Source organism: Xiphias gladius, chromosome 4, assembly GCF_016859285.1.
Source record: "Xiphias gladius isolate SHS-SW01 ecotype Sanya breed wild chromosome 4, ASM1685928v1, whole genome shotgun sequence".
Classification (NCBI taxonomy): domain Eukaryota; kingdom Metazoa; phylum Chordata; class Actinopteri; order Istiophoriformes; family Xiphiidae; genus Xiphias; species Xiphias gladius.
The window spans coordinates 17,870,658-17,898,622 of NC_053403.1; the positions used below are offsets into that span (position 1 = coordinate 17,870,658).

At 40.1% G+C, this 27,965-nt stretch overlaps 2 protein-coding genes across 5 annotated transcripts in view; one reads left to right on the forward strand and one right to left on the reverse strand.

Moving 5' to 3' along the window:
* LOC120789391 (kelch-like protein 29) overlaps positions 1-19,477 on the forward strand; it is a 182,967-nt gene extending 163,490 nt beyond the window's left edge. For all 3 annotated transcript variants that reach the window (XM_040126068.1, XM_040126067.1, XM_040126069.1), the window contains exons 12-14: positions 6,066-6,259; positions 13,885-14,029; positions 17,972-19,477. In XM_040126068.1, coding sequence (XP_039982002.1) covers positions 6,066-6,259; positions 13,885-14,029; positions 17,972-18,155 — 523 coding nt within the window. In that variant the 3' untranslated portion in view covers positions 18,156-19,477. The remainder of the gene's footprint in view (positions 1-6,065; positions 6,260-13,884; positions 14,030-17,971) is intronic.
* Positions 19,478-21,625: 2,148 nt separating this feature from the next.
* atad2b (ATPase family AAA domain containing 2B) overlaps positions 21,626-27,965 on the reverse strand; it is a 66,534-nt gene continuing 60,194 nt past the window's right edge. For both annotated transcript variants that reach the window (XM_040125244.1, XM_040125243.1), the window contains exon 28: positions 21,626-23,269. In XM_040125244.1, coding sequence (XP_039981178.1) covers positions 23,228-23,269 — 42 coding nt within the window. In that variant the 3' untranslated portion in view covers positions 21,626-23,227. The remainder of the gene's footprint in view (positions 23,270-27,965) is intronic.

Sequence of the window (27,965 nt, forward strand, 5' to 3'; positions counted from 1 at the left end):
CAAACTGACAGTTTTTCTTTTGAAAACAGGAAAAATTTGCCCACATGACTTCCACAGTTTAACTCCATGTTGAAGTGCTCATGTATCTGAGGGTGTGTGCAGGCAGCAGGAAGAGAATGCAAGAAGACATAGAGATAGTGTTCATGCCATTGAGATCGCTTGCTGGGATGTTGCAGGGATTAATGTGAATTTTTAACTTAAGGGCATGAGTTGCTGCTCGATAGAATCTAGAGCATCAGCTCCTCTCTGCAGGCGATGAATGCATTGCTTTTTTTTTAAACTAACTTCCCTCACATTCCAGTACACGCACCCACTTTTTAAAGGTTAGACTACTGTTGTTATGGGCCTGTTTGGTGAAAGCGTAGTTAAAAACTTAAATGAATGCAGTTTTTGTTGACTGGGCTTTCCTGTCTGTACACAGTCTTCCACTATGAGGTATATGAATCTCAAGGCTTTCAATAGCTAGTGTGGGAGATACTGTAGCTTTTGTTAAGCAGTCAGTGTTAGCACGCTATTCCAGTGTGGTTGTAACTGCAGTGTGATGCTCTCTTCTGCCTCTAAATGGATCTTTATGTCAGCATTGAGGTGTATAGAGCACAAGTGGTTTTGTTATCTGAGCGAGGCATTTTTTCTCTTTCCTTCCTCTAACTCTCCACTCGTTTCTCACTTAATATATATGCTGTAGTTTGTTTCTCAGGGAAAATGGATACATGTTAGTATCTCAAAGACCGGTAGCCCATCTATTATAGTTTGTCGCATCTGTGTGAAAGAGAGAGAGAAGTATGAAGAAAAGCGTGGTTCATCATCCACACTACCCTGCAGTTAACCGTACTAGTGAATGGGCTATGATGCCTTGGGCACCGTCTAGATGATTAGATTGCATCAATAGTGTGAATTGGTAAGAGAGAGATACAGACAGCTAGTTTGTGTACTGTATAGGTCATTGTTAAGAAATGGAGGGTATTTGGTCAGCATTGGTGAACAGCTTTCTTTCTACCTTTCAGTTATCCAGTGCATTGCAACAAAGTACAGCAATAGTTTTAGTCTTTCTTGACTTCCTTTATCACATCAGATCACATCCATTGATCATTCATTTTTTTGATATTTATTCCTCTTTACAAAAGAATCTTGATGCTGCTTCATAAACAGGGAAAAACAAGACACACACACAGGCTTTTATACATAGGGTTTAGAGTCACAGAGCAAATCCAATGGAAGGCTGCATAATGGATTACTCTTTACTGCATCTATTAACTTTTATGGCCTGTGGCTCAGATGTATGTTCCCTAGTTAATGTTATAAAGTGAGGGCCCAAGGGGTAATATCTGCTTATGTGCCACATTTCTCAACTCGTCTGTGATGACGTCATCAGTGACGTCAGCGCATATTGTTAGCTGGTGAAGCCCATTTCCAGACACAAACATTTTTTTTTTAAAGAGAAAAGAAATGGGTTTTAGAAAACAGCGTAGCATGATCTTCACGTTTCTTAGTGTAATTTATTTGGAGTTATCCACTGCTCGTGTGATCGGAGTTAAGGCGTCCACCTTACCACAGCGTGATCTTCACGTTTCTTGGTGTAATTCATTTGGAGTTATCCACTGCTCGTGTGATCGGAGTTAAGGCGTCCACCTTACCGGGTCCCCTGGGGTAGGGCCAATGAGCCACACTGTGACATGTTGGGTGACATGTTACTTCATGACAATGATCATGGGCACTGTAGTTTCTTTTGAGCAAACCCCACATACACCATTCTACTGCCATAAAGACTCACTGGAGCATGTGCATTAATCTGTCACTAAAAATAGTTCCCATCAAATGCACTATTTACTCCTGTTTGAGTAATGTTTGCCAAAAAAAAACAGTGCCCAGCTTTTTTTGAAAATGACCTAGCCTTTTGAAAAAAATCACACTATATATTTTTGACTTGTTTTTTAAGACTAATGTCTTTGAGTTTGAGGGGAAGGGCTTGTGGCTAAGTGCACCAGACAGTGTAGGGAAATTGTAAAGTATTCAGAGATGCCCTAACTTTGTTGTTTTTGGTCATTTTGTCAGATTTGATAGCAGAAAAGAATAAAAATAACAGTAGCCTCATCCTTTTAAAGGTGTTTTTTTTTTTTTTTTTTTATGTTAAATCTACTCTAAAACATGGAGTAGATACATACAGCAGAGCCAAAAATAAATGCAAAAAATTGGATTATATGCACTCATTTATATAATATTGTAATGGGTCTTGCTGTGTCATACTGAATCAGCTACCAGTAATCAATAAATATGTGGTTCATGTGTGAATATATCATTCAGGTAATGCACAACCCTGTCCAATCCTCATATTTACCACTTAGTATTTAGTGTCTATACTTTCCCCATAATGTAGATTGAAAGCTGGTATTTGATATGATATTTTTTCATGTGCACTATGTGCAGGGCAGGCAAGCAGGTGGGGAGGTGGCACATCCATCTGTCAACATAAACAAACATGGCAGGTGCAAGACAACTTTCCATTTTCACCTGTTATCAAACATTATTGTTCTTATCCTGATGGGTCAGTGAAGAACAAGGTCTGGAGAGACATTAGCTGGTGTTCTTTTACCGACACAATCACACTGCATGGGTCGCTTTTACACCTAGCTGACATCGAATTATAATTCTAATTTGCTGACGTGTCACAGTGCATGTTGCAGGCATTAACACATTTTTTCTTCATCCAGATTACATATTCATAGGCAAATCTTGTTGAAAGGCTGGACTCTTCTCTTTCATTCTCTGTCTACCCTTCCAATCTGTCTTTCTGTCTTTCTCCCTCAGAAGAGAACACAAACCTACATTGTTTGTTCTGTTGTAACCCCGCAGCAGCATTTTCGAGATGATTGTCCCTGCATGATGAAACAAGCCCTGTCAGGAGCTACAGCCGATTACATGGCTTCATGTGGTGATCAGTCTTTGTGTATAAACACTTAACGAAAAAAAGAAAGCAGTCGATGCAGTGCAACATGTTGATGGATAAACTCCTACACTGTCTTGGTGACAATGAAAAGGCTCTGTCTGCCTTTTCTGTCTGACAGAGAGCTTCAGAGGAAAAAGAAGGAGAGACATAGTCTTTGTTTTTGTAATGATTTTAGTGGGGGGTTTTTTCTCTGTCTCTCTCCTTCCTCCATCTCCTTTGCCTTGGAGATATACACCCACTCGAACAATATACACCCACTCAAAGAATCTTTTTAGTGTCAGTCCTAATGTCACAGTTCATATTAAATGGTTGATGGTGAATCACATGTATAATGAATTCAATCAGATTCGTGACCTCTGAGACTGTCTCAGTCACTGAGTTTCATCTGACCTACACATGTTCTTCTTTATCAGAACTCCTGGCCTACTTGACTGCACGATAGCTGTGCCGTGTTTACATTAATGGCCCTTGAAACCTATTTTCTTGATCCGCCTCTTACTAAAAGAAATGGAGTTTAACTTGAGCACAATATTATCTGACAGAGTTCTTATTTGACTGGTTATTTAACATGAGATTTTTCTTTGTTTCTCACTATATTGAATTGGGCAGAATTAAGAAATGTAAAAATCTGAATCTGATCATTCGATCAAACTACACAAAATTCCTGAAAGAAGATTAGCTTAGTTTTTGACTGTTAAATGTAAAAAACTGACATTTTATATTGATCCGAAAGCTGCAACTACTCTGGGGCATATTATCACTTTGTGAAATTGTTGTGCTCAGCGTGTTTGCAAACAGTTGCCTATTTACACATTCAGCTGATATGAAGCAACATCAGCAATTATTTGGAGTCACATTTCTGGCCAGCTGACAAAAGTAAGTCCAATATTCATTCTCTGAGGGTAATATCTGGCTATCTAGCAGCTAAATGCTCTACTATTTTCACCAGCTAATTGCTAACTTTTACTACACTCAGTTTTTCACAGTCCTTTTACTTAAAGCTGCTGCTTTCTGCAACTTGAAACAAGATTGATGAGAGCAGTGAGAGTGAACCAAAAGAGTAAAGTTGCAGGCTGTAGAAACAAACCAATGAGCTAAAAAGTTCTGAAGAGCTGAGAGGAACTGCAGAGTTGGGTGATAATTCTGTGGTATCTCAACTACGAACTACCTCTTTTACTTTACATGTAGTCATTTGATCCATTGTTAAAATGAAAATATTGATTATTGCAGCTTTGGCTGTGTTGTGTATTTAGCCTCAAAGGCAAAATTCTTTAGGAGGATCTGAGTAATGTAACTTTAACTGTAAAGCTGTATTTTTCTTGCGCAGAATTGAATCTTAAGATTTTTTTCATTCATCTTTTCTCATTTTAACCAGCTGTTTGCAGTTGTCCTTATGGCCTTTTGTCTATTCCGTAATCAGTTTCACTCAGCAGTGTCTGACCCTTAAATTTATGAACCTCCCCCAATGTGGTCCGAGGGGTAATTACATCTGCCAGAGAATGAGACACGTGTTAGTCCTTCTATCTCAGCAGGGCTCAGTTACTCAACCTGATGCATGTGTGTGTGTGGGTGTGTGTGTGTGCGCGTGCGTGCGTGTGCGTGCGTGTGCATGCGTGTGTTTAACAGTGGTAATTGGCACTGTGAGTGTTTCGAGTCCACCTTTCCCAGAGGGTTTTCTGTGTCACTACTTCCTCAGACTGCTTGTCAATTTAAACCCGTACACTCAGCAGCTGTTGCCAGGGACATTATCAGACCCCCAAAGAGGATATTCCCAAAGGCTAATTCACTCATCTCCTCTCATACTTTATCTACCAGCTTTCGCCCAGTAAGTTTGATGCAGCCAGTGCTTCCAGGTGTCATTTAAATTCATCCTTACTTCAAATGCCACAAGAGCTGCAGCAGCAGAGCAGCTGTAGACTGAAAAAATATCTTTACAGACCTGTATGTCTTTGACAGGTAATCACATGAAAAAATTAAAAAGAGAAGTAAAAGAAGTAGACACCTGTGCGCTTGCAAAATTAGACACAACACCTAATGAAGGTCATTGACCCCTGTGGAAAAATGGTACTTTAAAAAATTACTTTCAAGTGAGAGTGTGGGTGTCTATTTTTTTAAAGCATCCCTATAGTGTTTGAAGTGTAAGTTTTGTTGTCCTTGGGGACGTTGGATATTGTTTTTCATGTAAAGGTGTTTCTTTTATAACAAAGAGACAACCTTGATTAAGAAGGCTGAATGGATGTGTGTTATAATCACAGATCCTGGATCTGTTTGCGGCTCTTTAATGAGGCCTACTCGAGCTGGAAAGCTGTCGGTGCTTCTGCTTTGATCAGTGGCCCATGGACACAGGATTACACTGCTAACACACTGCACTAATGGAGCCCTGGGGCAAAAAACACACACACACAAACACGCGTCTAGACACACACTAAACACAAATGCAAATTTAAGAAATGTACTTATAAACACACACACACCCTCAACATCGGACTATAAGCCAGTGTCTTGTTGTCATGCAGCCTATTGTGTGAGACCCTTTCATCTGGCTGTGTCTGTTTGTGCCAGTTTGGGTCGGCTGAGTTTTAGGCTCGGCGTTGAAGTCTCTGCCAAAGTGTGGCTCAATGAGAAAGGTCCAAAGCTCAGCATTGACACATAGCCCAACTCTAGAGACTAATGGCTTGTAGCTCCCAACATATGTTGCTTTGTGTAATTGCCTTAATTGCTGTCATTGTACGTAATGGTTGGTCTTTTTCATCTTCCCCAGTGGTGTAGGCATTCTGCTAATTATATCTGTCAGCCCTGCAGCCAAAGTGAGCGTTTCACTGTGAATTCAGAGCAGTGGGACCTTTAAAATCAGAGTGTTTCTGTATACTGTTGGTGTGTGTGGGTATAAATGACAGACTGCAGTGTTAGAATAATTTAGAGACTCCCCGTGTGGATCTGTTTAATGGAGGTGGGGTCATGACTTTACTTATCAGTCAAGTCTGAACCTTGACCTTCATCTTATCTCGTTTCTCTAGATTAAGATTATGTGTTACATTAATTCTAATACATCCAAGATTTAAATTACTATAATCGTGTACCAAAACTCAAAATATCTAAAAATCAAATTTTTTCTCTTCAGGTATGACACCATCACCAACCAATGGGAAACAGTGTCTCCTCTACCCAAGCCAGTCCATTCTGCAGCAGCCACAGTGTGTGGAGGGAAGGTCTACGTGTTCGGAGGTGTGAATGAGGCCGGGCGCTCAGCTGGTGTCCTCCAGTCCTTTGTACCACAGAGCAATACCTGGAGTTTCATTGAATCGCCCATGATAGGTAAGACAGGTGAAAACACCTACTGTAGTCTTCACAGATTCACAAGCACATTCTTTCACACACAAGCTTCAACACAAAGAGAAGTTGTGTTACGTCCTCAGGGGATGTGTTGCCATTGTTACCATCACCTTTTATATTCCAACAGAGCTGTTTTTTCCTTTTTAAACCAGTGTGTCCCAGGATACAGTTCGATATGTCCAAATGTATGATCTGTTTTCCCTAATTATGCCTCACATTTTCCATTTGAGAGAGAATAACCCACTCACTAGCTAAATTGTTCTCCTCCAACACATCATAAAAACATAAATATTAATGTTTGCTTTTTATTATTAATGTAACAGCAAAACTGGAAAAGGCATGTATTGCAACAACATTACTGTAACCATTTATATGCATGCGTTCCTTTAATCTTTGGTCACTGACATCTTGCTATCTCGTTAGAAAGCAACAAGGAGTCTTTGGGCCTCTATTATGGTTGCCCCGTTGCCTAGCAACACTGTTCTCACAACTCTACTCACTTGAACACCATATCATGTAGTTGACTTCTCCTGTTGTAAATATAAAGTCCTGATTGCCATTTGAAGGCAACATATTGTCACACAGTAGATGACTGTATGAGGCTGAATCTTTTGTTATTGCTCCATGTTGCCTTTGCAATACATACACACCGAATCCCCTCCAATGTCTGTAAGTGTGGGTATCCTATTTTAAAGTGCTGGTCAGTTTGGAAGATTGAAGAAGATTGGAAACCCACTATAGATGTGATTTTAGTCCACAGTATTGCAGTTTCTCGTGTCAAAAGAAAATTCAGTGAGCAGTGTCTGACCTTTTCCATTCCTGTTGTTTTCTCCTTATTATTATCATCCTACTCAATATTTCCCACAATTCCCCGTCTTCTCATGTTATGGTTCTATCATTATAATGTGAAAACCATAGTTGAAATGATAAGTTGGTCTGACCATAGCTTTGGACATGTTATTGGCCAAACTGTGGTTATTCACTTCACAAACCTGTAGCCACATTCCAGTCGGAGCTACCAGGGACCCGTGAAGGACGGAGCACCAGATGAAACACTTTAAACAAGCTGCTATAACTCCAAGGTAGCAGGAAAAACACTCAGTGAACAACTGCGAGATTCAAAACACTGACAGCTGTGTTCACAGTGCAGGTTTTTTCACAAAAATATGTCTTTGAAAGATGCATCATAGAAATGATGGCTATTGATTTGAAAATATTCTGCTAGTCTTTTCGTTTAACATTTGGGCCTGAAAAACACTGCTGTACACATACCTTACATGTGACATTTCAACTCAGCCCACATAATTCATTGTGTTAAAACAAATTTTGACATTTTGGAAAATGCACTTATTTGCTTTCTTGCAAAGAGTTAGAAAAGAAGATTGATCTTTCAGCAGCCGGTTAGCTTAGCTTAGCACAAAGACTGGAAACAGGGAGAAAAAGCTATCCTGTCTCTTTCCAAAGGTAACAAAATCCACCTCCTACCACCTTTAAAACTCACTAATTAATATCTTATATCTCATTTGTTTAATCCGTACACAAACCAAAATGGAAAAACAATAATTTGCTGTTACAGAGGATTACGTGCTGAACTATTTGTTGAAAGTGGTGTCTTCTCATCTAACTCTCTACAAAATGGAAATAAAAAAAATTCCCAAAATATTGAACTATTTCTTTGATGCTGCAACAGAAATAAATATTATCAAATTTAAAAAAAAATGTGTTTGCATTTGATTAGATTAATTTTCCACACAAATATAAATTCTATATTTGATTACCCCATATAAGATGTGGGCACATGATGGATTCTCAGAGAAAAGAGCTGTCCAAATGCTGCTTTTAAAAAAAGAGAATCATTATCTCAGATAGCGGCTTACTGTTGCAGGCAACACTCAGAGCAGGGAGTATCAGAGAAAAACACAGGGTCACAAATGTATTTACATTCAAATGTTTCCTGACAAGAAGTTGTTCTTCTGTCATTAAAAGCACCAAGACAAGGCACTTCCTTCAGCGCCATGGCCCAAAAACTTGCTCTTTGTTATTACTGCCTTTTGAGAGAGAGACTACTGTGAGCGAAATGATGATTATATAACGGGGGTGTTTGGGGCGAGAGCTGAATGGTATTAAAGGGCTGACAGAGCAGCTGGCAGAGGAAAAAATGAGAGAAAAGTCTGGTGAGAAACACTCAGATTCACACACACACACCACACGCACACACACACACACACACAGACAGAGATGCAGACACACACAACCTCTGCATACCTAATATCAACTATACATCCCTTGAGGGAACAGGTGCACAGCGCATGAATTATGTAACAAGCCAGGAGGTTACTCAATGTGTGTGTGCACGCATGGTGTTTATCTTTAGGTGTGTGTGTGTGTGTGTGTGTGTGTGTGTGTGTGTGTGTGTGTGTGTGTGTGTGTGTGTTGTGTGTGTGTGTGTGTGTGTGTGTGTGTGTGTGTGTGTGTGTGTGTGTGTGTGTGTGCGTGCGCATGACAGAATCAGACAGACAGACGCTCATCTGTCAGGGTGTAGATGAGCTTGCGTCTGACAACCAACGAGCCAGGAGATAATGGACGGGTTTAGTGCTTCCTATGAAATTGGGCTGGCACTGATTTTAGTGAGCGGGTGGGGAGCACTTCTCGATCAACCCTCTGCTTCCCTCCATCACTCTCCCCACTAATCTCTCTGCTCATCTCTCTCTCTCTCACCCCATCTCTGTCTCACTGTTTCCCCCTCTGTATGCCTCCCTCCTCCGTCTCTCAGCACTGTCTTATCGACTGACACAAATACAGCTGTGTGCATTTTCTACCATTGTGCGCCTGTGTATGCGTGCGTATGTGTGTCTTTTCCCTCCGCCTGGATCATCTCCCACATGGACTGCAAATGGGTTTCACAAACATTTATCGGGACTGACTTTCCTATCTCTTGCAGAGTGAAAAATAATAATACTCATGCCAAAAATAGTCCCTTCAACGAGTATTGAGATGCATGGAGGTGCATGGTGTCTTTGCACCTTCATTCATCATCTTCCTTTGTCTTTAGTATCTGTATAGATATTGAAGACAAAGGAAGATGATATCTTCAATATCTGTCAGTTTCAGTATATATACTGAGTACCCACACATGCAGTAAACTATTTATGTAGCCTCATTGCTTTTCTTAAAAGGTTAGCTCACACAAATTACAAAAATGCCAAGGTTTTGTGATATTTGTCTCTGAGATTTCTGCCTCCATCCCAATACAAAGTAGGTGAAGGAATTTTGTTAGTGGTACTCACAACAAAGAAGGATGACATTTAAAAAAAAATCAGCATTCAAAAATCTCTGTAAAAATGTCCTTGCTACTCTGAATAATCCACAGACCTCTTCAATTTATCATGTCTTTTGGCACTGCAACATACAGTAGTATAGGCAAAAACAATTTTAACAATCCTTCCTGAAATTTTCGATCTCCATAAAATGTTTTGTTAGATTTGTAAACTATTGAAATCCTTGCTCCCATTTGACCTCTTTATTTCAATGTCAGCCTCTTACACTTTGTGAAATTAATGCTTTTCAAATTAGCATTTTTAATAGATAATAAGAGAGTCACTCTAACTCAACCAGACAGACTCCTATTTGTCATCCTACTGAACATAGCTGTCAGTTTTTAACAAGAAATAGTTGTCCCAACTTATGGAACTCTGTATCTCATTTGATTGTTGCCTATGCTAGCATCATGGCTTGAGGGATGGAAATGTTGGTCTTTCGGCTCGCCACGTTTGTCCAAACACATCCCAACGACTATTGGATCGATTGCCGTGAAATTGGGTACACAAGTTCATGTTTACCTAAGGAATTGTTTTAACTTGGGTGATCTCCTTACTCTCATTCTAGTGACACCATTACGTCAAAATAGCAATATGTCCAGTTTGGTATAGGCCAAATACCTGCAAAACTGAATGAAATTTCTATCAACCTCTGCTGTATTTGGGCTAAGTGCCAACATGCTGAGCTACGATGATGAACATAGTAAGCATTACTGTCTAAACATCAGAATTTTAGCATGCTGACATTTAGCATGCTGACTTTACTTTGAGCATTTAGCTCAAAGTAAAGACTCACTAGATAGCACTTGAGTAAGACAATATGCTATTATATGCTATATCTAACTGACCCTTTAAAACACACACAAAAAGTCACTTACTATCACACAACTTCTTTAAACATCCTCTCAGACACATACACATGGAAACACACACACAAACTCCAGCCGGCTCCCGCTGGTTTTCACCCATCGTGCGTCCCCAGGTGACAGACAGGTCTCCATCGACTGGTGAGCTGTGGGGACCTGAGAGCAGAAGCGCCGCGCCTTGATTGCTCTATCGGGAAATTGACTGCAGAACAATTACTCGCGCTAATGACGTAGCGGCCAAACGGGTACAGCAGTTGAGATGTGGCAGAGGAGCAAGGGAAAGTGACAGAGGGAGAGAGGTGGGGAGGATGTTTCCATAGTTACCAAAATGGACACGTCCCCCTCATACGTTCTCCATCATACTGAATAAAATACATCATCCTCTTTTAGCTATTTTGGCCCGTCATTTCAAAGGCTGCTCTTATTTTCCTCACACCACATTAAAGGACATTGTGTGTGGAAAAAAATGTTTTTGCTGCTCCAGTTACCTTGTTGTAATCTTATCTAAGCTTCTGGCAGCATGAACTGAAGCTTCTTTGTCCTATTTCTCCTGCTCCCTCATTCTCTCTGGTGGGCCACGGGACGCTAGAGAGGATACCGAGCAGGATACTTACGTCGTCCACCATCTTTTTCAGAGGAGAATGTCTTGTTTATTCCTTGCTACTCCTTCGTCTGTGACTGACCGCACATTTCTGTGTCGATGTAATGCTGCAGCTTTGTGATGATGACTGCTGTTTGGGAGTCTTTATCAACAAAAGCAGTCTTATCTAGATATGTACAGTATACAGTATTGGTTTCATTGAGTGAGCTGTGATATATTTGTGTGTGTGTGTGTGTGTGTGTGTGTGTGTGTGTGTGTGTGTGTGTGTGTGTGTGTGTGTGTGTGTGTGTGTGTGTGTGTGTGTGTGTGTGATCACTGCGGTAGTGTTCTGGTTTTATAGAATCCGATATCCACTGTGTTGATGCAGGAATCAGATAGGAAAGGATGTTAGGGGAACAACAAGGTGTTTGTTTAGACAGAAGCCACAAATGTCATCATAGCTGTGTGTGTTTGTGTGTGTTCTTACTCCTTTGCTTGTCCTTGACCTCAGCAAGAGGGGTCCCAGATTTGGTGACTAAGCTGTTTTACCAGGGTGTGAGAGGCTGCGTCAGCCTGTGTTGCCCCACAGACACAGCTCTACCTCTGTTGCCACTGCCATGTTAAAACCTTGTTTTGCTCCCTTTTTTTCCCACTTCCCTTTATTCATTTTTTGTGTAGAGTATGGATTCTTGACTAAGTTTTTTAACCTCAGAGCAGTGAAACCAGACAGAATCCATTGCGAGTCTTCAAGAATAGCAGGGTTTGTCTTATAATTAGAAGGTTTTCAGCTGACACAGAAAATACTTTACTGTATCTCAGTTTTGTTTAAGCAGAAACAGCTAATTTTCTGTGCAAAAGGAAAGTGGTGGAGAGATCTTGAACCCCAACAGCAATCCTTTGAGGCTTGCCAAATGAGAATAACATTTACCTGCCTGGTACTCCTCCAAGCACTCAAACCTGCTGCTTACTGTTGGTCCACAACAGAGGCAGGAAGTGATGGTGAGAGTTTCTGTGGGGATAAAAGAGACAGAGGGTTTTCCTTTGAGAGGATCCTGTTGTTATTCTGCCTCAGGTGCCGAGTAGACAGAAACGAGTGTTCTGTGTTTATGGGACCTAACACAAAACATCATGTACACACGCTTACCCTGGCGCACACACACACACGCTCAGAAAGACTGGCAGCAGCATATCAATGAGATGAAGGTAAAATAAGAAAATAAACACGTCAGGAAGAATTTGAGGAGGACCAGTCAGTGACAACTTGTTTCTCAAGGGCAAAAAATTGAAGCTGGCGCGTCTGATGGTTGCAGTGGAAGTTCAGACTGGGTTTTGGTGTGTAAATGATCACAGTGTGGTAATGGAACACATGAAACAACCACGTGAAGTCATTTAAAGGCTAAAGTTAAGTGTTTTTTAGCTATTTTTCTATTGTGTGTAATGTCTCAACAACTGTTAGATAGGTTGCCATAAAATTTGATACTGACTTTATTATAATTCATCCTGGATTATAATTCATCCTGATATCTCCTCAGGATGAATTCTAATAACTTTGGTGAGCCTTTAACTTTTGTTCTTGTGCCATCATCATGTCAAAATTTTTACCCGGCACTTTGTTTTATTTCCAAATAAACTAATCACATTCCTCAGTCTCAGCTTGTAAACATTATAAATGCTTCACATCAGCGTGCGAGCATTGCCATTGCGAGCATTTTAGGAATCTGATGTTAACATTTAGTTCAAAACACTGCTGTGTTTAAGTACAGCCTCAAAGACTCAAAGAGCTGCTAGCTTGGCTGTAAACTCTCAGTCTTCTTGTGGCTTATTCAGAGAGTCAGTCTGAGTAGCAGCTCTTGTCTCCAGAGATGACCTGTAAATTAAACATGTTAGACTCTCAGCAGCTGAGGAAAAGGCGGAGAAAAGGGGAGGTAATTCATACACAAGAGAAGCTTTTAGGGCTTCCATCGCCATTATTAAGGCGTCAACTTTACTCCTCCTGTTGCCTATCTTCAATGAGGGATGTCCATCCATTGTGGCAAGAAACAGCGAGAACGGCAGCTCACAGCCATGTGTCGGTGCATTATTCATGCTGCTGCTAAATCGGCCAGCTGCAGTCTGCTCTAGAGAAATTTCTCCAAGTTTGAAATATACTTCCTTTTCCCACACAGCAGGGCTGCTGCTCGCAAGTTGCAGGTTTCCAATGGCATCGTTCCGCACAAACCATTGTTTCATTTTGTTTCTCATCATCTATAATTCTTCAGCAGTGTTGCTTCAATGCCTCTGTTTTCCTCATGTGCTATATACCGTATCAGATTGAATTATGCAGTATGCACAGTATGCAGTATCCCACCTGTTCACTCATGTATTTCCAATACATGTGCGGTGTTTTTTTCTTTTATTTATTTCTTTATTTTTTCTTTGTGAATCTATGGAGTTGCCAGAGGGTGTAATGCAATTGTGAATTATTGGGACTTAGGTAACTCTTTTATATTGCTGCCAAGCCCAAACATGTTTTGGAACACAACCGAATAAAGCCGCAGTGATTTATGAACTCCATTTTTTAACTGGTTTGCCATCTACTCAGCCTTTTTTTTTTTTTTTTTTTTTTTCTTCCAAAGCAATCTTGAGAATGGCACATCTGTAAGGTGATAAGGAGAATGTTGATGATTTTTGCGGCCTGGGGACCGTAGGAAAAAGAATGAGGGGAAAAAAACAAAACAAATTGAGACCATTACACTGAATGGAAATTTCTGCTGTGTGGAAGAATGTCATGCAAACAATAACTGTTTTTTCTTTAACAAAAATCTCCCCTTTCCTTCCCTCTTTCTCTCTTCCTCATATCTTTAGATAACAAATACGCCCCTGCAGTCAGTCTAAACGGCTTTATATTCATTCTGGGAGGAGCCTATGCTCGAGCCACCACTATTTATGACCCAGACAAAGGCAACATCAAGGCTGGTCCCAACATGAATCACTCTCGGCAGTTCTGCAGGTAAGAGATTATTAATGTAGCAGCACCGCATGTAAGTTAAATCCCCAGTGTGGAATTTTAAAGAATTTTCAAAATATCAAATTTCGGATCTGTCTTGTGTAGAGCTTCAAAAACACTATTGCAAAGCCTCAAAATATGCAGACAGGTGACAAATTAAAGAAGAAAAACCAACGTAAAGTGTCTTAGTAAGGTGTTGGGCCACCACGTGCTGCCAGATCAGCTTCAGTGCTCCTTGGCATTGATTCTACAAGTCTCTGAAACTCTACTAGAGGGATGGTTCACCATTCTTCCAAAAGATTTTCCTTCATTTGGTGTTTTGATGATGGTGATGGAGAGTGCCGTCTAACATGTCGGTCCAAAATCTCCCATAGGTTTTCAATTGGGTTGAGATCTGGTGACTGTATGGATGGGGATATTGTCATCCTGGAATAGACCACTCCAATCAGGATAGAAATGTTTCATCATAGGATAAGGATGATCACTCAGATTAACTTTGTATTGATTTTAAGTGACCCTTCCCTCTAAGTGGGCAAGTCGACCCAAACCATGCCAGCAAAAAGCCACCCACAGCATAATAAAGCCACCAGATCCCCTCACTGTAGGGGTCAAGCATTCAGGCCTGTATTGTTCTCCTGTGTCCGCTGCACGTTCACTCGCCCACTTGTGGAGTATATGGTGAAGGATGATACATCTAACCATATAACTTTCTTTCCACATCTTTGTAGACCAGGGCCCATAGTTTTTGCACCACTGAACTCTCAAATGTGCATTCATCTTTGTAATCAGGGGTTTATGCACTGAAACCCTACAATAACATCTCTCTCTTTGTGACTGTCACCAGACTGTTCTTGCTGACACAGTCTGATCACATCCTGCACTGACATTCTCAGTCACCTGAGGAAGAGTTGCTCTTCTGTTTGTCCTTACATATCGCACTAATGCAAAAGCATCGTGGTCGACAAATGTGCGCCGTCTATCACAATGTCTGACCCTATTTCCTGATGTCCTGTTGTCACTGTTGCTATTAAAACACCGGCCAGCTGAGCAGTCTTTGTGACGAAAGCTCCTGCCAACCGTGCCCCAACAATGAACTCTCTTTTAAAGTCACTAAGCTCTTTCCCTCTTGCCATCTTGATACAAAATCAGAATCAACTGGGCCTGCTCAGCATTTTTATACATGCTACAGAGCATGATTGGATGTTAATTCCTTTATTGTACCATGCAATGCACCTGTGTAGAGCTTCTGCATTCGTTAAATTTCTCCAATTATTTATTCAGGTTTTTCCTTTCATTTGTCACCTGTCTGTATGTAAAAATCAAGCTTATTAGTAATCTGTCAGGCTTTGTGTTATAACACAGGTAAACGGTTTCACTGGGAAAATGTATTCAGGCCAGCTAATTAAAATTTGAACAAAATCTGTTGTGGGCTGACAATGTTTCTAACACAATGCATTTCGGTTGCGAAATTTCTCCCTCAGTAGAAAAATAGCTTTTTAATTCACGGGCTTGATTTGCTTGATCAGTAATACTACTGTCTGTCACGCTGAGAGAACCAAGACAGATCTGTTCGAAAAGAGTCTGCTTGATTTAATCAACTTTCTTTCAAAGCATTTAATTGCACTATAGTACCCCGAGTTATTAGATTGACATATAAGTCAATTGTATTTTTTTGTTTATTTGCATGTAGTTAGGTAAGTGAAATGTTTGTGTTCTAAAAAAAAAAGCAGAAACTGCAGTCTACAATTGTAACTTTAATAGCATTTCTGGAAAGATAATGGCTGATGACGGGAGATAAATGAAAATTAACAACAGTGGGATCATGTCCTAATATCCCAGTCAGCTCAAGCTACTGAGGTATGCAGTTTGCTGGATAATGAACTTGTGAAGTTTTCTAGGCCAAAGCTTTTTTTTTTTTTTTTTTTTTTCTGCACAAGCCGAGAAAGAAAGAAGCATGCACAAAAAGCATTTGGGAAGCAATTACAGACAGTGATCTTATGTGCAGAATGTATAACATAAATCATGTTGTCAGAGTTATTGATAAGCTGCACCAGCACACGCCAGGCAGCTGTTCTGCTACATTTAACTAAGTCTAACACAAGACACAAAAAGATGTGGGAAAGGAGGGCGAACAACAAACACACAGAACTGCCAAAAGAGAAATACTAAGAAAAAGCACAATCTGCAGTGCATGCTCCTGTGCAGAAGACGAAGTCTAGCAGGTCATCGTGCAGGAGGCCTGATATTCTCCCCTCGCTGCTTCCAGCCCTCCGCAGACCCGCACCTCCCCTCTGTTTATCAAGAAGAACAGCTCCGGGCTTTGCCCTGTGCTCTCTCCATTTTGGATCAGCTGGGCTTTCTCTCTGAGTAGATTTAGGCTTTATGTAATAATCTTTTGAGTCCCAATAGTGTTGTGAATTTATGCAATAGGACTGCATGTTGCTCGCTGTGTGTGTTTGTGTGTGTTTTAGCGTGCACCTTATGTAAATGCAGATCATTCCAAACCCCAGTAGGAGTACAAAGCCCTAATCAGCTTACAGCCCAAGTTTTAATCCTCTCTGCACACAAACTCCTGTTTCTGTTTCTCATATCAAATGAGCACATTTGTACAGATATTTGCTTTTTCATTAGTTTTCTCTCTCGCCCTCAAGAGGGAATGTAATGTGTTTGGTTTTTATTTATTTTTTTCTTACCTTACAAAGTAGCCTTGTTGGGCATGTCGAAAGCATATGTTAGACATATCAATTAATCTCAGGCATGACCTCCGGCACAACAATCGCCATGTTTGTGGAGATGTTGTCTTCTGTCTGGCTTTGTTGTCTGATCACGATTAATATTAAGGGCTGCTGTGACTCATACTGTAGCTTTCTAATATCAAAGTCAGATTAGCTCACCTTTGGTTTCACCTATTTATCTTCCTGACACTGATTACATCTCATTATTATTTGTGCCAAAAATGACGTGTTTGGTAGCCACACCATGTTTCACCAGTTGAATGTTTTTATTATGAAGCAGCAGCAGAAGGAAATGTCTGCATTAGCAGCAACTCAATACAGCTCTGCTATGCAATTAGAAAAGCGAACGGTAAACAGTGAAGCTGTCATCAGTGAAACAGAAATTACAGAAATAACAGTAACAAATGGGGGACTCTGCAACTAACATTAATTCTACAATATAGAGATATACACTGAATGAGTAAACACTGTATGGCTGTTGCTGAAAAAATGCTGACCATAAATTATATCAAAAACACTTATTGATTTAATGAAAATCTTAAAGGAATAGTTCGCCTTGTAAAAAAAAAAAATCGCTCCCTGGCCGAGAGTTAGATGAGTAGACTGAAACCACCCATGTCTATAAGGCTACAAACAGCAGCCAGTTAGCTTAGCACAAAGACTGGAAAAAGGGGGATACTGCTGGACTGGCTTTATCAAATGGTAACAAAATCCATCTGCCAGCCCCTCTAAAGCTCACTAATTAACTCGTATCTTGTTTGTATGATTGTTACAAAACTGATGTATAAAAACAATTCATAGTTATAATGGAGGTTATAAACCCCAACTGAGCAGTTGCCCAGCAAACACCAGAAACTCTAGAAAGTCACTGGTGGTGGCCACGAAATAGGCAAATAACGCCTTGTAAAATGGGGATGTGTTGTTTTCACACTTAATTTTCTGTAGAGATTAAACAAATAACACGACAAATGGGCGTCTAATCCTCTGTAAAATTGCAAGCCATGCTACATGTTCCCTGCTTTTTGGAGTCTGTGTGCTAAGCTAAGCTAACCAGCTGCTGGCTGTTGCTTCATATTTACTCATCCTACTCCTCCCAGAAAGTGGATGCACATATATTCAATATTCCAAAATGTTGAAGTGTTTCTTTAAGGATTATAATTTTTAAAGGGAAGGCAACTGAACAAAACTAATTTTGTGTCTGTCTATGCAGTGCTGTGATCCTGGACGGGAAGATCTATGCCACAGGAGGTATCGTGAGCAGCGAGGGTCCGGCCCTCGGAAACATGGAAACCTTTGACCCTTGCACCAACACTTGGGCGCTCCTGCAGTCACTACCCTGCCCACTCTTCAGGCACGGTTGTGTGGTCATCAAAAAGTACATCCAGAGCGGCTGAGGGCAGCTCGTACCCGATCACACTGGGTCGACGCCAAACACCAGTTGAGCTCCGGTTGTGGGATGATGCACGATGGCAGCTTAGGGGCGGGCCGGTCGGTTGGTCAAAGACCTCTGGACTTGATGCCAGCATCCATTCACCCTGTTACCCGTCCCACCCCCCAAAATCCCTGTGCAGAATGTACTCATATTCAACTACTCAGCCATGTCAAATGGCAATGCCTAACCTCCAGTACTGTATGTGTCATGGTAGTAGTTCATCCTCTCATTCAAAAGGCACAGGGACCCTCTTAGTAATTTACAAGCTTCTTGGTTTTTAATGAAGTCATTTTTTTTTCAGTTCTGTCTTTTCCAGATCCTTCTAAACTCACCACCTCTCTGTTTCTTTAACACACCTTGACTCGGTGCAGTAAAAGCCATTGCAGGTCCAGATTCTTGTCCCTTTTTAGAGTAAATTGTGTTTGACAAGTGCAGGCTTCAAGTCATTCATTAGAGAGCAGAGTTTCTTTGTAGTGTATGAACATTTTTCAGTAGTGACATCTACAGGACAGGAGAAAAAGTGAAGGAAAGGAATCCAACTGTTTTCCTCTAGAAGTGGATTTTTTTTAAAACAGATTTGAACTCCATTTAACCTGGTTCTTTTAATGACTTGCTCAACATAGGAAAAAACCATAAAAATCTGGGTCAGGTAGGGTTTGGAAAGAGCAAATCATTATTTTTTTCTTTGTTCTTTTGCAATTCCAGCCTGATTGAGATATCATCTGGAGGGTGAGTGGTCTGATTTCCCCTCGATTTTATACTCTCATGATCTCTGGGAAAAAAACGGTAGATTTAGAGAGAGGAAATTCCCCCCTTCCGCTGACGTCTCATCAGATGTTCAAGTTGGGGTAGTTCCTCTGGATAAAAGCACAATAACCACCTGTGACTGTTATTGTAAAAGGTATCTGTTGATCCATGTTTTTTTCTGTCTTTCAATAGTTTTTCTTTCCAGCTTCTTTTTGTTTTGTATAATGTGTTTCTTTGCAACCCACAACAGATGTTGGGTTGGTATTCTGTAAATACAGGAAGGAAATATGTATATTTTAAAATCTGAAGGCAATTCTGTATAAATGTTTTTAGAGAAAAGAACTGATAGGTTGGATTCAAATGGTATGTCTGTAAATCTGTACCCAAAAAGAAGAAATTAACAATTGTTATTGAAACCTAATACATATACCAGAACAATGAACAATGTCAAGTCTGTTTTTGGGATAATGTATAATATAGGGTATAGTTTTTTGGATTTTTTTTAAAATTAAGTTTTCAAGGAAATAGCTCTAATTGAATCAGGTAAGTGAGGTTTCTTATGTGCATTTACCAATTAACACAGGGGATAAGAACATTTTGGAATATAAATATACCAAGGTGTGATTTTTGAAAAAGGAGATTCAACTAAATGTCTTCACTAATATCTGAAAAAAATCCAGTTTGCTTTATCACAGGTTTTTTTCCCCAAACTTTACAGTAAGAAAACAACACTTCGAATATACAGTTTGCACCTTTATTCAAGTATATCACAGCAGTTTATTTGAGAAATACAGTAAATGTTTCATTTCAAATATAACTTACACTAAAGTAACAATTGCGAACAGGTGTGTTAAATACACAAAAGAAGAACTGACAAAGCTATGAAAAGTCTTGACTAAAATAAATGGAAAAAAAAAAAAAAAAAAAAGGGAAGAACAAAGTAATTCAGGATAGAACAAACCCTTTCTCCTCCTGCATACTGGACTAAGTAGTCTCAACTACCAGACAAAAATTGGTTGTTAGTCCAAACTGGCTACAATTTACAACAAGAAAGGAAGATCACAATGTATGACATTTAAACTACCCATATATTATTTCCCAATGTGTTTTTAAATCCATAAAAGTAACTCTTTTGGCAGAAAGTGAACAACAAAAAGTTAATCTGGTTCTGTTTCTCTTCCTGGGATGACACTACGTTTTAAATATCAGTATCGTCCTAATGTTAGTCTTTTCCAGTATGCCGCAGTCTGTAACCACTTTTAACGAAAGAAAACACCAGAACAATGAAATAAATAGAAAAGTTGAAAGGGCATGTTGTCGTGTGTTGAACCTGAGAAACCTGTAAACCCTTTATTCCCCCGTACACACCAAATAAACCTGCTACACAAACGCTACGCAATTCAGCAATATTGTTAAAACGGACGCGTGATGCTTCCCCATTTTTTAAATTTTAAACGTACAAAAAGACAATTTACTAAATATTAGGTGTAAAACATGTTTAATAATAAATAATCAGAATCATGAGATGAAAATCTGCAAAAAACAAAAAAAAACAAAAAAACAAAAAAAAAAAATTTGGAAAAAAAGGCGATGGATGTGTGAAGAGGCAAAAATGCTCTCTCTAGCTTCTAAGAACATATGGGGTGATAATATTGAGAGGAGCAGATCTAGGACGCCTCCTCAGTGTCAAGGTACAGTAGAAATTAAGAGAACCTGAAACTTAAGTATAAAATATACAGTCCATGAAATATCCTTAAAATTTATGCAATCATCATCTGGCTCAAATGCAAACATACATAACAATCAGAGAGATAAACAACTCTTGGATTACTGCAGCAGCCGTGGTTGCACTGATCTGGTACCTTAGATGGTACTGTAGATGTTGCAACAGTATTTTGGGAGGAGAAAATACTGTTTATGTACCCAGTAAACAGTTTTCGCATTAAAATAAATTAAGCTGAGGTAGCGTTGGTTTTTCTCTCTGCAGTAGTCCAAGTGCTAACCTGTCATTGCCAGTTTGCATATGGTCTTTATTTTTGTCACCTAGGATCTGAGAAAAGGCAGAGGTGAGCTGGGATCAGAGTCGCACCAAGAGGTTTTGAGGATTGGACAAGAGTAGTTTGAGAGAAAGAAGGGGCCTTCTCCAGTCTACACCTGCTCGAAATATGGCATCTCCAAAAATATGAACATGCCATGAAAACTTTATAAAGCTTCAGTAAATACCTTAACTTACTGCCGTCAGAGAACATATTGTGTTGGCCACAGATGAGAATCCAGCTTCTCTTGTCTGGTGTTGAGAAAACAATGAAATAAATTCATAAAGTCGGTACACATGTGAAAGGACAAAATCAAATTATGTAATGATTTATAAACCTTAGTGATGGGCACTGCCTAGAATGGCCTTGTTCATTGTGGATTCACAACCCATGCCAAAAAAATAAAAAAATAAAAAAAAAATAACTCAAGCAAAGCATCATATAAAAAAGTAGAAAATAATTATCAAATACACAACATTATACATAGGTTGTATGACCATCTAATGAAACATTTTCATAGATGAAAAAGATTTCCTGTGAACAGGCACCGTTTTGTCAGCACCTTTTGATGGAGTGGGATAACAGTTGGCACGATAGATCATTTGATTCTTTTTTTTTTTTTTGCATATGAAAAACTGAAGAAAAGCTGGTGTTGTCAACCTTTCCTTACACCTGCTGTCTGCTCAGGTGGACACTGACCTCCCCAAATGGTCTGGGGTAAAACAGGGCTTAAATACATTTAAATATCGTAACAACATTTCCAGTCCTTCAGACATATCTGACCAGACAGTTACACAGCCACAGATGTGAGTATTTATATTCCTCAGGTTTTCAAATGCCATTAATTATTTTTGTGTTGGCCCAGATTGAAGTTAAAACTAAGCAAAGATGTATAACCTAGATATGTTGTTAATCGACCTAATGGCATTGAGATATATAGAATTTTTTGCTTCAAGGTCGCTGTGACCTCAGTGGTTAAGACCCACCCCAACTTGGGGCCTGTTCATTGTAAGAACAAGTAAATAAAAATCCTGCTAAATATATGAGGTTTTAAATAAGGCACACACTAGGCAGTGCAAAACTACAGACGCATTCCAATTTGTACAGCTTCCAGTTCCTCAGCCGGGGTGTCGATAGGATAATCAACTGGCGGGCACAGCTTGAGTGGGAGGGAAAACATTCATACTGTGAATGAGGTGGGGGGGTGCAGCTAGCACAAACTATTTTGGATATGACAATCTGATAAGACTGAACGACAGCGGTGGTCTGTGAGCAGATGTTTCAAATGAGGTGGTTTCACAGCTGGTCTACAGGCTAGTTACTCTGAGACAAACGCTGAGGGGGCTAACAGCTTTCCACACCCGATGACTGCTGTAATGAGAAGCGGTTCTTGTCCTGCTGTGCTAACCTTGGTGAGTTTGTGTTTGCACTAAAACTTCTCTATTTCTGGTTGAATATTCCTTGACGGTGGCTCAGATATTGAACTAATCAAGTAGCTAAAGCAGAAAGAAAAAAAAAAATGATTTGCAGAATAGTGTGATAATAACTTGCCTATGATGGAGCGTTGCACTCGAGAGCGAGATTGGCTCAGCAACGTAGTTCAGTGACTCAGAACATTGTCTGCCCCCTTCTAGTGACACTGCATTCACACTTCTGCTGGTGAGGATCCAAATGAGTGTGTGTGTGTGTGTGTGTGTGTGTGTGTGTGTGTGTGTGTGTGTGTGTGTGTGTGTGTGTGTGTGTGTGTGTGTGTGTGTGTGTCTGTCTGTGTGTGTGTGTGTCTGTGTGTCTGTGTGTCTGTGTGTGCTTGGCTCGCTCCCGTGAGAAGCGGCCAGGTTGTGATATGACATCACCCAATCTGTTGGTTTTGATAGTCGTCCAAGTTAAGAAGCAATCCCAAGAGCAGCATGGATAAAAGTTTTAGGATAGCACCCAAGTAGCACCAGGGTTTTCCCGTCACCGTTGGTGTGTGTGCGTGTGTGTGACTGACACACCTCCAGGGGTTTGGTTGTGTAGAATGGGTCTGGATCTGGCCAGGTTCCTGAGACGATAGCACCATTGAATGTCTCTGTCCTCAACCTCCTCCTCGTTGAGCTTCCTCTCAGCAAGAGGGGGGCGCTGGATTTTCTGTGTGTGTTTTTGTGTTGAGGGCTGAACTCAGAAGCTCCATCACTCTCTCTCACTCAGTTTGTATTTGTCTTTGTGGTCCCAGGCTGTTCAGGATCTACCTGATAGGTATATTTTCTCCATGTCACAGGAATGTATCAAAATGTTGGATTCTCTCTTCCATCTCCTGCTCCACAACCAGAGAGAAACAGACACACACATACACACAAGACACAAGAACATACTGCTTAGTCTCAACCAACATAGCAAACTCAGATCTGTGTATAATGCATCTGTGCACCACAGTTTCAATAATGCTTGGAAATTTCCCACAGCAAACAACAGCTTTCACCATGATAGATGATGTAAAATGAGGCAAAGCTGTGCTGGAACGAGACAGGCAATTTTTCTCAGTGTGAAAACAGCAGAGGTTGACACTGACTAAATCTGAACAGAGCCAGAGGAAGAGAGATGGATGTTAGCCTGCAATAGACCATGATTAATGCCTTGAAGATGGTACACTGTGTGTCTTCTCTCATCTGAATGGCTGAGTCTGTGCGACAGACGCTGCGACAAGATACCAATCAACAACTACAAAAAAAGTTAAAAATATCAACTTCACAGGAGACAACAATTTTACACTTCTAAAAGAGGGGTAAACTTTTCCAGGGAAAGACAGTCCTTCACTAAAAACGAAACCTGGCAAAAAATAATGAGAACGAAAGAGCTATTTGCATAATTATGAACTATTACCGGAGACTATGAAGGCCTTTTCAGCTTAGAAATACAAATATACTGATAAAGGCAATATATTTTAGTGCTGACTACCAATTTATTTATTTAACCCAGACAGTAAAAGGGCAGGAAAGGTTTTGTTGAAGCTGAAAACGATTAGGTAATTAATTGTTTAGTCTGCCGACAGAAACCTAATCGCAATCACAATTTTGCTAATTAATCAATTGTTTATGTAATTTTTAAGCAAAAATGCCCAAAATTCACTGCTTCCAGCTTCTCAAATATAAATAATTCTAGTTTTCTTAATCTTATATAATAATAAACTGAATATATATTTGTTTTGGACTATTAGTTGGACAAAAAAAGCTAAGTGAATATTCAAGGTAGGGCTCTGGGAAACTGGGGGGCATTATTAAAAAAAATTTTCTTAAATTTTATAGACCAAACAATTTGTCAAGATAAACTGATAATCAGCTGAATAATTGTTACTTGTAATTGTTACTTTTAATATTCAATTTTTCTTCCTTTCAAAAGGTCAGCTTAGAAATACTCTTGAACATGTTCTTGCACACTTTTGATAGCTTGTGAATTCAATGCCAATTTACAGCTAACTTCTGATTATCAGTGCCCTTTGTAATGCCCACCAAAAAAAGTTCAACTGGTTCTAACGTCCTCCGTTAAATGAGACAGAGTGCATAGTGACCAGCTGTTCATTGATAATGAGGATATTATTAAAACTATACCAAGCATATCCTGTAGTTTATTCTGAACAGATTGAAAAAGGTTACGGGGGTGGATGTTATGCTGCACGTGATTCTAACTCCATTTATAACATCCATTAAGCACTTAGCTGTTGGCTTATGATACAGTGCTGTCAACACCAGGTCACACATCTGTACAATCTCTAAAAAGCGAAGTTAACATGCCACTGAATGAAAAGTCACTAATTTAGAAAAATTCCCTGAAAGCTTCTGCTCATCAGGCACAGAGCATGCTTTTAACACCTTCCTGTTTGAAGTGTTTCACTGTACCCACACACCAACATGCAAATAAGCTCTTTGCCACCTTAACACCTTTGCAACTCTGTGATCTTAACTGTATCTGCCCAGAGGCCTATCACCTTGTCATCCTGAAAACACAGCAGACAATCTAACAAGCCCCTGAAGCACCTACCCTCTGTCTCACTAACCTACTCTGTCTCAGAGAGAAAAATTTAAGTCTGTAGCATTGTCTTTCTCCCTAGCATGGGTGGAAGTCAGCCTACATGGCAAGAAGCTCTTGCATATCTGCAGAGCTCATCGAGTAAAATGTAGCAGAATCGCAGATGTAGGAGTTTTATTTCCCAATGGAGCTATTAGTGCTATTCATCTAACTATAAATGGAGGGAACAGAGTGTATTTCAATTTTTTCGACAAGTGCTCATCCAATCAACTTCAATCTTTGCAAGTCTTGTTCAGGACCCAAGGAAGTGCAGCGTCGAGTGTGAATTGGTTTGGATGATTCTCTCATGAAAGCCGCAAACTTGATTAACGTAGGCCAAGCCATCAGACCCTATCGACAGGCACATTTTGAACAGGCACTGCACTAGTTAAAATAAAAATACAGCATCGCATAAGATATCATCAATTTGTGATGTTTCCACCCATTTGTCACAAAGGTATTATAAATTACTTCAGTGTTCCCACCTTTTTTGAACCCATCTTATCTCCTTCCACCTCAGTTACTGATTTCCTCCATTTCCCAGATCTGCAACCCCTGAGAGAACAGAGTTCTCTGTAGCATGTACGTGTAGATTAGGAAAGTAAGAACAACAACAGTGGTAGTTGTTTTTTTCCCCACAAAAGAAAAAGAGCAAAGAGAACAATCTTGTGTGTTATGCCTGGATGAAGGTGTTATTTCACAAGCTACTGACATTAGATCCACAATGATGAAAGCTGGGGCAGCATTGGTTTGTGTTCTACAGAGGCTACTGTCAATGGAAAAACTGCTTTCTCTGCCTGTTTATGATACTTTTCTCTTTGTATGACTGTTCAACTTTGATAGTAAATATCTTGAGAGAAGGTATCAAAAGACCCCCTAGCCTGACATCAAAGCCAGATGTTTACCATTAATTATTTAAAAAGTACACATGCTCCAAATATCTTTACACGTCAAACTCACGTCATCTACATTTCCCCGCCTACCTGCAGGAATCAACGAGACACTACCAAATAACTACATGCACCTAGAAATTCAATGTATTTTAGGAGTAATTTTGCAATCTACCCCTGATGTTGCATTGGACATTTATGCCAATTATTAAACGACCTAGCAGCAAACACACAAATAAGCAGAGAAGTAAGCAACTCTTATGATGTTCGGCTAACTTGGCCAGTAACATGTACAACTCCAGCACCACACAGATCCAGGTTAAAGGTCAAAGACTCCAACAAAGTCTTTAATTGCAGTCTGAATTTAATACTGGGCCTAGGGGTAACATGAACGCCAATTTGTAGATAGGAGCATAGTCTGGGTGTTATTGTGTACAGAGCAGAGATGGTCCCTCAGGCCTAACTGGAAGCTGGGTGCAGTCCACTCCATCTGCTGAAAGGTCAACTTTTCTAGAAGACTGAGACAAGCCGTACCCAGAGGAGGACGGGGGGGAGAGTAAAGGAGACAAATGTATGGACACGCTCCATTTCACTCGGCTGTACAGCATAGACACAAACAGCACACACTGCAATGGAGTGCAACATTAAGCAATGGCAATGGCTTCAGCCGCCTGCATATGTGTCTGTCTGTGCCCGTTTTTTCATTCTCTAGGTAGTTACAAGGAGATGACCTGCTGTGGGGTGGAGATGCGTGCTGGAAACAGATGCAAACAAAGCACGTGCCAAACGAGCTGACATTTCTGCTCTGGAAACACATATTTAGGCTCACGGTAATAGACGAACCCAGACGTGCACCCTCCCCTCCTCCAACAGCCGGCCTGTTGACAGGCGGCACAACCTGGCTGAGTGCTCTCTCCCCCTCTCTCTGACATCCTGACAGCCAGCTCTGGCTACCAGCACCAGGACACTGCCATTCCTGGCCCACTGTTTGCACTGACATCCTATAGCAGCAGCAGATGACCAGATGGGATTCTGGGAAAATATACAGCAGCTTTTTCTGTATGGATCATTGTCAAAAGAGATTAGAAATGAAAATAGAAAAAAAAAGACCTTATATTGACCTCATACTTTCGTCAACCCTTACTCTCCATATGCCGTAACATACTGAATTTTCCAAAGAGACTAGGGGTGAATGAAAAAACACAACACACAAATTTAAGTTGCTATGATCGCGTTCAGGTTGTTCACAACAGGATACCGTTGAATAGTAATTCTCCCCATTAGATAACAAAAGCTAAATGACAGATTTTAATGAAGCCTCAATGGAGCATTGTGTGGAATCGTAGATTCTTTTACAAACTGTTTTCGTTTCCAGCTCCTGGACTCATTTTGTCTCTGTATGTCTTATACACAGAACCACTGAACATAATCTTTTACATGTGCTCACTTAATTAGAGTCCCCGCTGTCCTCATTAGATACTATTCTGGAGCATCAAAAACAGACACGTTATATAAAAAAAAAACCCCTTCATTTCAACTCAACCCTGACAACTTCAACCTTTAACTACTATTGATTTACACCATTACTGCTACCTATGCTGGATATCTATCCCCGAATACCTACACCTAGCAGTAGTTTTTTTCATGATGCCTGTGACTTCCAGATGCTATTCCCTGTTTCAGCTTATCTCAGTGTGTGTAGATGTCTGTATCTAACCTCCCAAAAGAGATATTCTATTTGAAACAGTTTTTCTCAGATTTCATTTGCCTACGTCCACTTTTCCATTATATCTGGGAATGTTATTAATTCAATCAAATTTAGCAGTTGTTTAACAGCCTCGCTTAAAAAAAAGTGGTAACATGTGACTTGGCATCATGAAACAATTTACTTGGTCTATCTTATTCTGCTTGCAAGGGGTCAAATCTACAGGAAAAAATTTTTTTTAAAAATGAAGCAAAAATACACCAGGCCATTTGCCTCAAAAGCCTTCCAGAACTACTGAATTCACATCTTTTGTATTACACACAAAAGATTCCCTAAATGCACTTTTCTAAATC